The sequence below is a fragment of the Nelumbo nucifera genome, chromosome 1, assembly GCF_055504915.1.
Source record: "Nelumbo nucifera cultivar China Antique chromosome 1, China Antique-T2T, whole genome shotgun sequence".
Classification (NCBI taxonomy): domain Eukaryota; kingdom Viridiplantae; phylum Streptophyta; class Magnoliopsida; order Proteales; family Nelumbonaceae; genus Nelumbo; species Nelumbo nucifera.
In genome coordinates, this window is record NC_142649.1 from 85059404 (window position 1) to 85075911 (window position 16508).

The following is a 16508-nucleotide window of genomic DNA, read 5'->3' on the forward strand; positions in this document are numbered from 1 at the left end:
GCTCGCTCTCTCTCTCTCTCTCTCTCTCTCTTAAAATTAAGAGTGGGTGGGTATAGTCAAAACACATATGCAGGGGAAATCCCTCACTCTGTGTACCATTTCTGACCGTTGAATCATCTAAGAATCACATGTACGGATGCCATTGACGTGTTAGGGATGGACGAGTTAGACTTAAGACCCGAGAACACACTCGCCCTAAATGTGGTAGCTAGGGACCCACCACCAATCCTCCGTGGACAGAACCGGACCTTTCATTTGATGAGATTCATTGATGGCTGATGACTGTGCGTCTGATGGAATGACTCAGTATGGACTCTTGTCTTGTGTGTGCTTTTACGCCTACGTAAGGCGTGATAAAGAAATGTGGTGGTCGTGCCCCATGTGTCATTGAAATTTTGAACAGTGGGATCACTTGGTCTCTGCTTTCCCACTTTAATGGGACGAAGATGCGCTTTAGCCATTAGATTGGCATCATATATACGACATTTATGTGGGTGTTAGACTTTTACTGGTGAGGTGGACCGAGAGAATTAAGAGGGTTTTTCAAAAAAAAAAAAATCGACCCTAAAATGCCTTGCCACGTGTTTAATATATAAGCAGTTCCAGCTGACAAAATAACAAGTCATATACATGTACCGGTAAGCAGCAAAGCTTAACCTAAGTACCTAACCAATAAACGATGAAAGATAACCTGTTCAACCAAGTGACCAACCACCCCCTTCAAATAGCCAATTCAAAAGTAGAGACCAAAAAAAATCAAGACCATGTTCACTTCTCCTTAATTTAATTTTAATAATTCATGGTAAAGTGTCAAAGTGAGAAAGCAAAGTTATAATCTATGAAATGATTTAGAAATCTCCATTAGAAGGGATTATCTATGATGCCAAAGAGTTTATGGTATGTATAGCTCATAGTTTCCAACAAACAGGTATCAATAGACTAACAAAGTGGAGATTAGATTTTTTTGTATTTGGTGATATATTTGAATATTCTATAAGAGCTATTTAAATAGCGCAACACCGTACTAATAATAACACCTTTTACATAACATGACAGTTATATATGAAGAATATCTCATCCTTCTACATAATATTATGCAAGGGGAAACGTTTTTAATTCACGTGGATAGTATGTTGTATATAAACATGGGCAGAGTTTTCATGGACAGGAGATCCCGCGTCCTACAAAACCGGTGGTAGCAGGAATTGAATTCATGTCTCTGTTGAAATAAATCTCAATTGAGCCACTCATATATAAAAAATGTATCACCCCAATCAGCAAATACTAAAAGACCAATAGAGATGAGAAAAGAGGAATTGGTATGTGCCAAGCTAAGCAGGCAGGCATTCATGCAGAATTTTCCTTTGAATTCGCTCGGTCTTACTTTTCCCATGGGTTATCTTGATTCTTGAACCAAATTCCTTCCACGCACCGAATCTTTTTTTCATTTCCCATTGTCCCTCTATGTAAACACAAAACCATGGTTCCAAAGGGTGATTTTTATCACCAATAAAAAATAGCAATATTTTGTGAATTAGAGCACAAAAGTTTCAGAACATTTCATACCCTTAAGATGACACCTAACGGGTATAATGTGTTCCAAAACCAACTAATTCACAGAATATCACACTATTGAACATCCTCAATCCTCAACGCCTAAGAGGTTAAGGATGCAGCAAAGCTAGGTAGAGTTGAGGTCACCATGGGCATATTTTTGAACCGAAGCTGATCGGTTGACTAGTTCGGTTAATCACCAGTTCGATTTGTCATTTTTTTATTATTTGCAATATATAATAAAAATATATAAATATATAATATAACACTAGAAATATATAAAATATTATATTTTAAATAATAAATAATATATTATATATTATAAATATATATATATATATATATTTATATAATGCATATTTATTAATTTATAAAGTATAGAAAATATAAAATATAAATATATATATACATAAAATATATATAATATATGTACACCGGTCAGTTCGGTTAATCGCTGATTTTCTATTTTCGTTAACTGAAACCGAACAGGTACTTTCAATTTTTTTAAAATACCGATTCAAAATCAAACCGACCGATTCAATTAACTGAATTTTGGATTCAGATTCGATCGATTCGGTTTTTCGATTTTTCTTGCTCACCCCTACCCCCAACCTATCCCTAACCCCCAATTTGACTCTTTTGAGTTGGGTGGGATCAGTTTGGGTTCTAGTTCGATTTCGGTTGGATTTGAGTATCCCAGTTTCTATGCTTCATTTTGGTAAAATTTTCTTTATCCTTGGACTTAAGAATAGTAAATTGAAGTTTATTGATTGTAGCATTATTAATTATATGTACAAGGACAAAGCTATATATACCGTGCTCCAAGAATAATCATATTATTAATACCAAAAAAGCAAGAATAATCATATTAGGAAATTTTTACTTCTGAAAATTTGTCTATACAAATACATTATATAATATTTATATGTAAAAATGGTTGGGCCAAATTGTCAACCTTTAACCCAACCTAAACTTCAACAGGATCCGAATAATTAATATAAAATCGGTAAAAGAGTACTACATGAGAAACAGATCCGGATTCATCCCACTCTACAATTCTCCAAATAGACAATCAATTATAATATAATACAACTTATAAATCTTGTATATATATACATCAAAAATATCTCCCATATATGCATATTAAATTCATACGAAGTTTCCAACCAAAATCACTAGCAGTAATAAAGTCAATCAATATGATGTTGATGCAAAGGCGAGAATTAAAAATGAGAGATTTTGATCTTTTTTTCTCTTTTACTTTTTTTCGTCCTTTGATTTTGTTATCACACGTAAATGTCAAATTGAGTAAGCTTACTCAGAAGCGATCTGCAACCATCCAAAAAGAATATTTTAAAAAATAAAAGGCTACACCCTGAAGACCAACCATAGTCACGATAGGATTGACTGAGATACAATTAACTTATTCACCAAAAAGATACAATTTCACTTCCCAAAACAGAGATACAATTTCACTCATCAACCCACACCCACTCTCATTAGGGGTGCAATTTGAAAATTTTGAGTGGATTTGTGTTTTGCTAAAATGCTAATTTGGGCCAACTCTAATCCAACCCAATTCTGTATCCACTATCCACCCATTTAATTCAATTTGATCATTAGATACGGAGATTTAAAGCCAGTCCAATGGGTCTAATACTCTAATTCAACCCGAGTTCACCTCCTCTGCGCCCCACGGAGGGTGCTCCGCATATGTGAATTCATTCAACCCATCTAGGCGGATAAAGTCAATTAGGTGTATTCGTTTGGAAATGGGGTCTTTGAAAATTGGAGAAGCTTTGTGAAGACATTGTCTTTAAAATGTTATTTACCCCCACTCATTTTTATTGAGTTTTCTATTGGATTATAGATAAATTCGTTCACAGGATACAACAGAGCCTTGTGCAAGAATTTACAACTAGCAAAGTTGATGAGTCTCAATAGCAAACCAGACTGAGAAAGAGAAAGAAAGTGAATTTCGAAATTGTGTGTGAAATACTTGATTCATGCTCCTTAAATAGTTTCTGAAGAGTTATGAAGAAAAGGAAGGTGCTAGTTCGGAGAAAGGCACATTGAAAAGCCAAAATTTCAAACATTGTGATTCTTTAAAAGGTGTTAACTTTGAATTGTGTCTCTTGATCACACCCGATCGAATCGTGGCCGTTGATCACATCAACAGTCAGCATCGCACCAAAAGCGGCTCATTAAAAATCTCAAAACAAAACTTGTAATTTTTCAATGTGGGACAACTTAAAACTGGTTTTAGTAAGAGAAAAGCTATTTTTTCAAAACATGTGTACAGGTGTGTTTTGTCATGTAATTGACCAATCAAACCCCATTGGATTTAATCTCTAATGAGATTAAAATCCAATAGCATCTTCTAGCAAACTTGTCATAACTATTTATTGTTAAGAGAAAAACTCACACTATAATCCCTTGAAATTTTAACAAATGCTGGATAAGGGCCCATCCAAATTTCACCCTTGTTGGTTGTTCACTTTGAATTTGAGGTTGGGATGGGCTAGTAGCCTAGGGCTGCAAGTCAGGTTGTCCAACAGCCCATACCCTTGTTCACCCCAAGTTAGTCAGACCCAAAATGTACTTCTGTTTTTCTTTTAGGTTGTGTTTGGTTGCAATGCAAATAAATTAGCAATGATGCGAAACTGTGGCAGTGCAAATGATTGAGTGTAATTTCTGACCTACCTTCGTTTTAAATTTTAGTTTATTTTGTTTGATTACATAGCAAATGAAGTAAATTAAGACATGAAGCAGAATAAAGAAAAACACAAAATAAAATTAAATGAAAAATTGCATTTTTTCATTTGCACTCCCATGCATTTGTACTAGTACAAATAAAATTGCACTGCAACCAAACACAACCTTATGTTCACAAATAGTGAGTAATCTGCCCAATTTAGCAATAGCGGGATATGCCTATACCATTGAAGCAAGTTCATAGATGGTTGCCATTGGGAAATCTAGATATTAAGGTGGTGTTTGATAAATTTGAAATTTCATATATAAAAAGTTAAAAAGATATTATTTGTGTATGAAATCTAGAAAGAAGCATAGGTGCTTTTATACTTTTTAGATACTCTGAATCCTTAAGTTTGTTTGTATTGGATCAACCCTTTACCATTTGAAATTCACTGATTTTACTATTTTATCCCTAGAACATACTATTTAGAAATGTTGAGTTCAATTTGCATTGTCACATAAAAAATAAGTTTTAAGTTCAAAATAATATTAATGCAATACAAATTAAAAACAATAAATTAATAATTAAAAATTACTAATTAATAAATGAAATGATTAAAATAAAAAAAATAATTAATGACTATAAAAATATTATATAAAATAATTAATAATTAATAATTTACACAAATAAAAATTAAAATAATTATTAAAAATTAATGAAATAATTAAAAATTACTAGTTAATAAAAATAATTAATATTTAATAAATAACACAAGTAAAATTAATAAAAAATAATTAACATTTAATAAAAAATATTAAAATAATTTATAATTAATAATAATGTCGGCGGGAAGACATGGGAAAGAAAGAGAGAGAGAGAGAGAGAGATAGGTCGAATGGGGTAGGGATATTTTTAACTTTAGACCACGTCTGAAACGTATCTGAGCGCGTTAAGTGATGGGACTGAGTCTTAAAATTTTAGATTTGAAAAAACTTTTCAGATCATATTTTAGATGCAACACCAAATAAGCATTGCATCTGAAAAGCAGATATTTCTGATTTAGACATCTAAAAAGTGTTATCAAACGCCACCTAAATCTCCACCTAAAAATATTTAAGAAAGTAAGGATAAATTACAAAGACGCCCTTTTACTATGGGGTTAATGACAAATACCCCTTGTATATTTATTTGCAACAAAGACCCTTTGAACTTTTATGTTGTGATAAAGACCCCTCCATTAGCATTCCATCAGTTAAGTTTGGAAAAGATTCTAATTTGGTTGTTTAAAGCTTTTAAACAACCAAAACTATCATTTTTATTATTTCCTCGGATGATTTTACACTTTCATAAATATTCCTTTGAAGGGATGGGATATCCATCACATGGACGCCCAAGTCTTGTGGAATGGATTGGGCGAATTTCAAAAATTTCTCCCATCTTTGCAAGGAATCGAATTCCCTATATTTAGAAAAACATGTTTTTCAAGGATCAATCTTGAATCAAGAACCAAATCAGATCTGAACCAAAAGGATTAGGAGGGAGGATGTACCTGATACAAAGAAGCAATATCTCCTAATGGAGGTGTTCACGCCCAAGGAAGGATCCAAAATCTGCTCCCACTGAAGATGGCACAGTGCAGGATGAAGCAGAATCAGCAATGTTCTTCCAAAAAGAACTTGACCCTTCGCAAGAATCAACTGGATGGCTTGTGAGTACAGCTCCAACCAATTTTTTCCCAAAAGATTGGAATCAAGATCAGATCTTGATTTTTCCCAAGAATTGGAGATCGAACTGAAGGTGATGGCGGCGGCAGGAAGGAGGCGGCAAGAGAGAATTCGCAGGGTGCAGAAATCTCTCTTCTTGTGATTTTCAGCTCTGAATGGAATTGAACATCAACCACTAACTGTTTTCGCCCTTTTCTTCTTTCATAATCTTAAATGGATCAGCTCCTAATCTCATTAGGAGTTGCTAATCCAAATCATATTTGGATTAGAAGTCCCTTTAAGTGATAAGGGATAACCCTTATCTTATCTTATCAGATCAGATCAGTCATCTCCTAATCTAATTAGGAGGCTTCCAGATCTAAATCTCATTTAGATCTTGGACTCTCTAAGTGGATAAAGTTTAGGCCCAATCCTATCAGCTGATCCATCTCAGAATTCGCCCCCTTTTAATTGACTGATCAAATCAGCCCAGTTCGAAATGGGCTTAAGGCCCATTTAAGGTTATGTACTCACTTAGCCTTCTAAACTGCTGCCCAGTTGGGCTTCCTTGTATGGTGTGGGACCCAAACATTGATCTACACATCAGTCACATGGGTTCAGCCCAGCCTTTGTTACAAGGCCTGGCCGAATACACTATTATGGACAGTGCACCCCCTGAAACCCATCTTATGAGCTCTATGGGCCCAACACTTACCCTAAGTGGTCCCTGAGCCAAGCCACCTTGTAATACCTAGGGACTGTGGGTAGATGCAAGATTAGCCCATCAGGTATTATCCTCAATGGTCTTACACTTAACCTCTCAGCCCATAATGATCAAACACTGTCCGACAAGGGAGAACCTCTCCCTTGACTGCAAGGAACAATGTTGCACTCTCTGCTTACATGGATCCTGAGAATTAAAACCTTTTGCAAATCATTTCGAAACCATAACATATATATATATATATATATATATCTTTATATAAATATATTTTGCAAAACAAAATCTCAACAATTGAAATCGGTTGCCGGCAGTCTTGGTTTCCATCAGAGAGAGTGCATCTCCGGTCATTACCTTTGTCTGACAAAGGGGCTGATCCTGTCACTATGATCACCCACTCAGATGAATTTTTGGACTGTCCCAACATACCCAGGTTTTGACCCCCACTAAGGATCTCACTGATTGGTACATCAAAGATAGCCCAATCCGACATGTAGTGTAGTATCATAATCGAGTCTAGGGGTTAGGTGTAACTTTTCAGTTTTCCCCATCTATCTCCAAAGTCCAGGGCAATATTGGAAATCTGGTCCGGTTCAAATGTTCTATTAATCTTACACTGCATGTGCTTCGGGTCTCACCTTGGTAGCTGAGACAAGCCACCCTAACAGTTGGCCGCACACCAGTGTCAGCCTTGGCAGGATAAATCTCCCCAGACTTACCCAATGGCTGTGAACATTCTAAACTAACACAAGTCTCGTTAAGTGTCAAGTTCAAGAGTATTACACAGAAACACACCACAGGAACATAAATCAAAAGAGTACTTTATTCATTTACAATAAATTCATAATGTACATAATTCTGATTGAAGCTAGGGCATACAACTGTCTAACATCCTTATTCTCAGGCAACAGAGATGGCATTTCGGAGATTCTTAATTTTGTATATGGTGATGGCATACTGAATAGCTCTTGTATATGGTGAATGATTTTTTGGAATTTCTTTGTATATGATAGTGATGTAGTAGACAACTCTTCTTCACTTGGTGAGATAGTGGCAACAACATTCGGAAGGTTAGGGTTTAGGAGAAACTCAAAAAGTGGACGAGGAATAAACAAATGGAAGAATGACTTTTTCCCATTTTCCTCGTTTAAAATTTTTCATTTACACCCTTGAATTATATAGAGCATATTTTGGTAATTTAACATCTTTTGAATAGTCAGGGGTTTGTCTCAGCTCCCATGCAAGCATACAAGTTTTAAAACTCAATTAAAATGGATTATGAGGGAGCATTATTCCTTCAGGAATTCTTAAAAAAAAAAAATCAACCTTTCGTACAATCAACTCAGTTGAGCCATTACAAATGATTTTGCTATCCATTGCCAAGCTCTTACGCTTAGCTTAAACCTTGTTCAAAATGTATCGAAGTAAATCAGTTAATCAGTTGATTAGTTCAATTTTTGATAAATTTGATTTAACGATTTCTCAATTTTTTATATTTATAATATATTTTATAAATAAATATATAGTATAAAATTCTATATATATACATATATAATTGAAACTTTTTGTTCGGTTTTGTTGGTTGAATTTGGTTTTTGGTTTTTGATGCTCAACCTAAGTAGGGAGATAGTTCATTAATGTCAACAAACCTCGAATACTTCAAAGGATTTTACAAACAATAGAAGTCCATTTCCTTAGGGGTAATTAAAAGAGATTTTTCATTTATTATTTTGGTAATAAAAAACATCATTTCAAACAATAGGGGTCTAGTTCCCAAGTCGAACAGTCCGACTGTTCGAATCGAACGGATGGCCCATTCTAACAAAAGAATATAAATAAATAAAAAATGGTCAAAACTATTGAACGGTTCAAACAATTCAACTGCCCAAGTCAGCGATCTATTGACCAAATCAACGTTTTTTGGCAAATTCCGGTTTTGGGGAAAAAATATCCTGTCCGACCGGCCAGTTCGTTCCGGTTTTGAAAACCGTGCAACAATCAACAATGACTAGAACCCAAGAACAACTAAGGCCCCGTTTGTTTTTCGGTGAGTTACCTGGGTAAATGCAGATACTCAGGTAAGTGCATTTACTCATGTTCTTTTATTTCTCATGTAAATAAAGCAATAGTCATTTTAATCATAAAAATCTATTATTACAAGGGGCATTTTTGTCTCATTCAAGTATTGGCAACTCTCTCCCAAGGTGGGAAAGTTATTTACCCACCTAGGATTTGGGGTATCACTTACCCGGATAAGTGATACCCAAGAAAATACATTTTCTCTGGTCCCCACATAAATCGGAAAAAAAAAACAAAAAATATGGGATTCTTGGTCAATAAAAGTCAAAATCCCATTGACCAACTTTCCCTCTCTCAAAATTCAAAAAAAGAACACCCCCTAAAAGGAAAGAACACCCAAAACACAACAGCTTTTGAAATCAGATAGATTGCCAATGAAAACGGAAAAGTATTGTGAAATCAGATAAGCTTTTGCAAAGGTATGCACAACACCAGTTTCCTCTCTTTGGTCCATTTAAAGTGATTACTCTAATCTGATTTCTTTGGGTCCATTTAGGTATTAATTGCCTTCTTGATTTTCTAGATTTGCATTTTGAGCTGACTTCCTACCAAATTGGCCCACCTTCACCCCTACAATAAAAAAATTAGTTGGCTTTCATTTTGAAATCCAGATCTCCTACACTGCTATGCTTGGTTTGAAGGAAAGAGTAGGAAAAGGAAGGGAAATGAAGGGTTACTTGTATAAGATTTGTAAAAGTTTCCTTCCTTTCCTTTCTTTTAATTCCTACTTTTTCCTTAGCCAAACATAGCTGAACGCCTTAAGCGTACGTATACGCTATTAGTATTAAATGAAATCCATATATATATACGAAGGGTTTTGATTGTTCAATGTTCAAACTAGAAGACCTGAAGGAGATGTAAATGTTTGTTGTTGATCACCAGAGACCTGAGATCGGATCTGCTTCTAACAAAATGCTTCAGTGGTTTGTAGTCTAGTTCGAACAGTCTAACGGTTGAACCAATGGAATCGGCAGTTTGTTGATCTGTTTAATATTTTTTTCTTAAACATTGGATCATAAGGTACGTGGAAACGGAATTATAGGTGGCTCTCGGGTTAAACGGTTCAATTATTTGGGTCAATAACGATTTAAAACATTAATTTTTCCAACAGATTAACTATGAAAGTAAATTGACATTAGGAAATGAAGAATAAATCAGATCCCATTCAAATCGGATCAAAGCCGAGTGAGATTAAATCAGAGTCCAATAGAATCTGAGTCCAATTCGGGATCTTCAAATGCAATGGCATTCAAATGATGTATTGAATAATAGGCTCTTTCCATGGAAATCGAATCTATTCTTTACATAGCGCGCCTCATACCGATCTCACAGAACATTGCAAGCGTGCATTGAGTACATTTTATTGGATTCGGATCCAACTGCATTATTGCATAAGCATAAGCAAGCATTATTGGTAGGAGTTCGGCTTCAGTTGGGGCAAAGCCCATTTGGGCAGCTTTTACTGTCTTGCATTGAGACCCTACTTGTGTGCTTTATTTCATGGGGAGATATTCCCCAAATTGCAAAAGGTAGTTAGAATGGTGTGAGCACAGATTTGCCTTGATAGAAGCCGATCTCTATTGGTAGAGTGCAAATGGATCGGATTCTGGTCCAATCCGATCATATTCTATCGGATTTGGATTTCTTTCTGTTCAGATCTTTGGATCGGATCATAGTTTCTGATCCGATCAGAAATAAGATCGGATTTGGATCACCTTTATCGGATTGCATTTTTGTAAATATATATATAATGAAAATAGTTGAAAAGATACTTGTATTTTTTTGTTTATTTATTTTTAATTATTATATTTTATTTTTTTAATAATTTATTAATATTTTAAGAAATTTAAATTGGATTGGATTAGATCCGAAAATCCGACTACTTCATTGGATTCAAATTCAAATCCATACCTATGAGATCTGATCAGATCAATTCTTAATAATATTGGATCAATTCGAATATACCCTAATTCAAATTCGATCTGATCACTAAAAACATCAAGGATACATTTGATGCCCCTTTTTACAATTTTCAAAAAAGAAGAAAGGAAGAACGAAAGGGGGTTAGTGTAACTAGCATATGACTTCCTGAGTTTAGCTTACAATTCCCAACTGATGTTTCTGTCGGTTCCCTTTTAGATTCAGAAGAGGGTATTTGGCATCGTATAACAAAATAGCATTTCCATGGCCCATGCATTGTAGCTTTTGTAGGCCCCTTATAATTGTCAAGAGTTCAACTGTTGTTTACGACTCTGCCAAACACGAAGAGACCAGTGAATAAGCTGTGTGTATTTGTGTTCCATGATCCATCCACAACAACAATCGGGTGGATTGAGTACAAAACGTATTCAGATCCAATGAGTGAGAACTGAGTTGGGTGTAGAGGAACAAAGCATATGGGTTCAAATGTTTTTCACTTGTAGTAATTATTTGTTGGGGCCTTACAATAATCATCACAGTATAAAATCACAAGGTATTTGAAATAGTAATTACAAAAAACTTAATAGCAATAAAAATGATGAAATCTAAACAAATAAAAAGTAAGCACCACAAAGAATACAAAGGTTTACGTGGTTCGGCCTTATTGCTTACGTCTATGGGAGAGATGAAACCTGCTATTCACTACGAAAAAAAAACTGAGAAACAATACAAGTGCTTTGTGGTTTATAGCCCAAACCAACCCTTTACACTCTCACACTAAGAACACTTTGTATTTTTGTCTCACACCTATTTAAAAAAATTGTAACCCTACATACAAAAAAAACTTTTATGTGTAAAATCTCTTAAGAGAAACTACACCAACTATTATATTAGAATTAATTTATCAATTGTAAAATAAGACACAACCCCAACACTATTAGCCTTCCGAATTCCGAAGAACTAAAAATGGATCTTGTCCTTGGCACTTGTGGGGGCGCATATGTGAATTCTTGTCGAGTCATGTGCTGTTCATGCCATGGCCTTTTTTTTTGGTAATTAAAATAGAAAAACAGAGGGAAACATAAATAATTTATTGGGGGCGCATAATGTATGAAAACCCGATTCAATTCCAGCCTCACCTAATAAATGTAAAATTTATTTCGGCTCCCCCCACCCCGCCCACCACGTCAGATAAGTGAAACTTTCGATCTACCCTTTATATCCTAACGGTAATCTTCTTCTCTTCTTCATTCGAACCGAACACAGTAGTCTTCATTCGAACTGAACACACTAGTGGCATCCCCGTCGTCTTCTTTCTCACCCCCTTCTTCCTCATTTGAACCGAACGCAACAGCGTCACCCCATTCCTCATTATAACGAACGCAGCAGCGGCGTCTCCGTTGTCTTCAGTCAACTCACCCCAGGCAAAACATTTTCTTCCTTGAAGAACCGACCCAGCATCGTCTTCTTCTTCCTCAAAGTTACCATTCTTCCTCATTTGAACCGAATGCAGCAGTTTCACCCTCTTCACTGTTTCTCGAAGCCGAAAGGTACAATATCTTTCCATCCTCTTCTTCCCCATTTTGAAATTACAGCATTCACCCTCTTCTCCATTTCTCATTGTCGTTAATCTCCGTTTCTCAGAGTCGTTAATCACCGGAGGTTCATCTCTCATTGTCGGAGCTACAGCGTTTTCCCCATTTTTCATAGTTGTTAATCACCGGAGCTTCGGAGCTTCATCTCTCATCACCGGAGGTACGTGTTTTCTAGTGCTTTGAGTGCGGTAAGCATCTAGCTGTGTCTACATTCTGCACAATTCATTGATTTTGGTTTTGATGATTTCTTGGTTTTGCTAAGTGCTAATTGCTGATCATGGGCCGGGACAGGCCGGGCCCAGACTGGGCTTTGCACTTCTGATAAGGGCTATAGCTTAGGCCTAGGTCCGGACTGACCCAGGGTTCTGGGCCTGAAACATAAGCCCTAGCCCAGGTCTATACAGGTCCGAGTTGGGTCGGGCCTGATTCCGAGCTAATGTCACCCATATATAAAACATTACATATCTATATATTAAATGACATAAAATGCATATAAACTTATTTTATACATTAATATAATATAAATTATACATGTCATTTTATAATATTTATATATAAAATATATAATATAATGTAAAATAACATGTATACATATGTATACATTATACACAAAATGTATAAGTTTAAATATATGCGGACCGAGCTTAGCCCAAGCCTGGCCTGAAAATTTGTGGGTCTAATGTGGGCCTGGGCCTGGGTCGGGCCTGAACACAAAACCCAGGCTAAAGCCCAGAATTTTCGGGTCGGGCTGAAATGATCACCCCTAGTGCTAATTGAGTTTTGTCATTTTTTATATATGAAATTTAAATGGTACTATTTTTTTTTTGTTACTTGTGCTAACAATAGGCAGTTAAATTCCCGACAGAAAAATGTTAGGTGACAAAGTTGGGACTAGGTGCTCCTCGAAACGGTTTAGGGAGATGCTTTAGAGTTTGTCTCTAAGTTTGGAGCACAAGAGAAGGCTCCAAGAGACTCCCTTTGGACACTTTTTGGATTTGCCACAGGTGATTGTAGACACTTCCCTATTAAGTTATTTAGTGAAATTGTGGGACTCGACTAGGCATTGTTTTATAGTTGGTGGAAGGACTGTGCAATTTAGTGAGGCTGATGTTGCCCTGATAAGGGGTCTTGGCCTCTCAAGTAGTACAGTTTCCCTATCGGAAGGTGTTGTTGGTAGTGGATTGTTACCAAGATCTTTTAGCTTTGATCAAAATCACTCTGCCTCTATAGAGCTGGATCTTGGGTGGCGTAGACTAAAGAAGATTGTATGATTAGATTGTAAGGAGTATGTTGAGGAGGTGGTAAAGTTGTTTATTCTGTTCTTGTTCGGTTGTGTGTTGTTTCCCCAAGGCAGTTCGAGGGTGAGCTCCTTCTGGGCTGGATACTTGACGATTTACAACGTATCAGTGATTATGCCTAGGGTAAATGTGTACATCAATTCTTGGTCGGTGGTCTTGATTAGGTTGTTTCTAGTTGTGGTGCTGGATCGAACAGAGGCTCATCCTCGTATAGCGGTTGTCTATTTGGATGCAGCATAGTGTTGATGGTTAGTGTGTATGACATTCAATTTTTTTTTTATTTATTCTTTATGTTATTCTCATACAATTGATGATCATTTATTGGCTGATTTCTTTTTTGTAGGCATGGTTTTACGAGCACACAACATTATTCAGTCCTTCAGTTCCTGATGCTATTCCTCATTTGTTTAAGTGCGGGAATATGGGGTATCAGTGGAAGTCGAAGAGGGCCGATTTTTTGAAGAAAGCTAGGGTGGAAACGGTTCTCACTTCTGCTCCTCTACTTGGGGTGTTTGTAGTTTTTATTTATTTAGTTTTGGTGGAAACTGAAGATCTCATATAGATTTATAAACTTATTATAGGTTATTGAGGGTTTGAACCCTACTAGCGAGGAGATGGCCTTAGTGGATGTTCGGTCGGAGGGCTGTGTAAGTGTTAATTTTTTTTCTTTATAGTGGAATCCTCTATGTGATCTAAGTACATGGTAGTTATTAACCATTGGTGTTGATATGTAGTTTGTGGACCGAGGGGGCCATGGTATGGGTGGGGAACCTTTTTATAATGGAGAAGATGTTGATCATGGGTGGCGTTGGCCTGGGCAAAAGGTATGATTAGCGTATCATACATGTTTTGAGTTATATACAAGTTAACTTACTACTAATGTTGAGATTTGTTAAATTGCTTCTAACTTGATTTTTCAGGAATTTTGCAAATCTTGCATGGAATCCATGGAATATCAAATTCTCTGTACGGAGGCCGAAGAGTATAACTCGACAAGAAAGTAGAACGTGGAACTTCGTGATGAAGTTAATAAGCTTCACAGAATGATGAGAAATAATGGGCTAGACCCTGTTGCAGCACCATGTAGTGATGGGCATGAAGGTTAGGCAAACTACTTGCCGGACGATGATGATTATGGTGTAGACTTACTTGCTGGAGTTGCATGTGGCACCACGGGGGTAGAACAATCTCTCGAAAGGACTAGCATTGCTGCCCCATCCTGCGAGATTCTTAATGGCTCGCCCTTCATTTCCGAAACTTAAATTTGTAAGTTTCCTCGGGCAAGGAGAGAAGAAAAGCGAAGTAGCATGGTGGTGTCGCCCTTTCAAGCTCCTGGGCAGCAAGGGCAAGTAGCGAAAGAGTTTGCTATTGCTGCAAGGTCCAAAAGAGAAGTGAAGGCGAAGGTGAAATGATAACTGTTGGTGTTGTCTTGGGGTTATTTGTAGGATTGTTTTGGTTTGATTTGACTTTCTTATTAGTTTATAAAATGAACATTTGTTGCAGTCAGTGGATGCACGTGCATTGTGGAATTCTTTTAAGATGAAGAACTTGGTCCCAAAGGAGGACCTTGAAGTTGTGAAACAGTTCTTGAAGAAAGGGGAAGTGCACATGACTGTTTAGTAGATTGTGTCTATTTAAGTGATTTGCTTTAAACTACAATTTGTTTGTATTGTAATGAGGTTGATTAATGGTTATGGCAGTGATCAATTGGTATGGACTGATGGTATTGTGTTTTTGATCCCGGATTGTCTGTTGCCCCTCTTCGACCCGAAAGCATTGGTGCATGATGAGGTATCATTTTGGTTTAGGGGAGTGTTGCTTGTCATACAAGGCTAATTGTCAATGTAGCTAATTTGATGTGTGTGTAGATCATTGATTCGTATGGGATTTTGCTGAAGGCAAGAAACACCGACACCATGAACATATGTTATGTGTCTTCGATGACATCGGTATGGGTTGTTGATTGCAATGTGACTGAAATCCATATGCTTGTGATTCATTTTGTGATATAATCTCAATGCTATTTGTTTGTAATGCATGTGTATTTATCGAATGCTTGCAACGATGTTCACTATCAATGGTTGAAGCCCGACGAAATATTGACGTGCGATAAGGTTTTAATACCTTTATCTGAGGACTCACATTGGCAGCTACTAGTGGTGAATTCGTGGACTGCAGTATCGAAGCCTATAGTTTCTTAAACAACAGCCTCCATGATGCATATGCAAGATCCATGGGGGGAGGGGGTCCCTTATAAGTACCCAGATGAGGCGGATATGGCTCGGGCCAACGGGGAAGGCTGACAGTGGGAAATGATGCTTCTGTAGAAACATCATTGGGCCTGGCCATCGGGCCAATGGGTGATCAGAAGGTGTTGGGATGCTCGGTGGGTGAGTGGCAGTAGGGGGGAGTGGGTTTGGTGGCCATCACACCCCTCCACACTCGTTGGATCGATCTCCATGCAATTCGGCCAATTCCTAGAAACGGTCCAGGAGGGGGAGCGCAGGGGTAGTCGGGCGGCGGAACCACCACCAAGGGGTGGGGGGAAGTCCCCTATAAATACCCAGATGAGGCAGAGACGGCTCGGGCGAATGGGGAAGGCTGATGGTGGGAAATGACGCTTTTGTAGAACCATCATTTCCCACCGTCGGGCTGGGCCATCCGGCAATGGGCAATCGGAAGGTGTCGGGATGCTCGGTGGGTGAGTAGCAGAAGGGGGGGGAGTGGATCTTCTGGCCATCGCACCCCTCAACACCCATCGGATCGGCCTCCGGGCGATTTGGCCAATTCCTAGAAATGGTCCTGGAGGGGGGGCACGAGGGTAGTTGGGCAGCGGAACCACCTTCACGGGGTGAGGGGAGGTCCCCTATAAGTATCCAGATGAGGTGGAGATGGCTCGGGCCAACGAGGAAGGCTGACGGTGGGAAATAGTGCTTTTGT

At 37.4% G+C, this 16508-nt stretch overlaps 1 protein-coding gene across 3 annotated transcripts; it reads left to right on the forward strand.

Annotated features, from left to right (window-relative positions):
- The first annotated feature begins 11278 nt into the window (after positions 1-11278).
- Positions 11279-15227, forward strand: LOC104599490 (uncharacterized). Of its 3 annotated transcripts, XM_088887057.1 has the most exons (7): positions 11279-12225; positions 12320-12430; positions 13136-13816; positions 13912-14049; positions 14150-14215; positions 14303-14392; positions 14489-15227. In XM_088887057.1, the coding sequence occupies exons 3-7, from the start codon at positions 13814-13816 to the stop codon at positions 14570-14572; spliced, it is 381 nt and encodes a 126-aa protein (XP_088743183.1). In that variant the 5' UTR covers positions 11279-12225; positions 12320-12430; positions 13136-13813; the 3' UTR covers positions 14573-15227. The 3 variants fall into 3 exon arrangements, with proteins under 3 accessions (XP_088743183.1, XP_019053654.1, XP_019053656.1); XM_019198109.2 differs by having other exon boundaries at positions 12320-13816; XM_019198111.2 differs by lacking the exon at positions 13136-13816.
- Positions 15228-16508: the final 1281 nt, after the last annotated feature.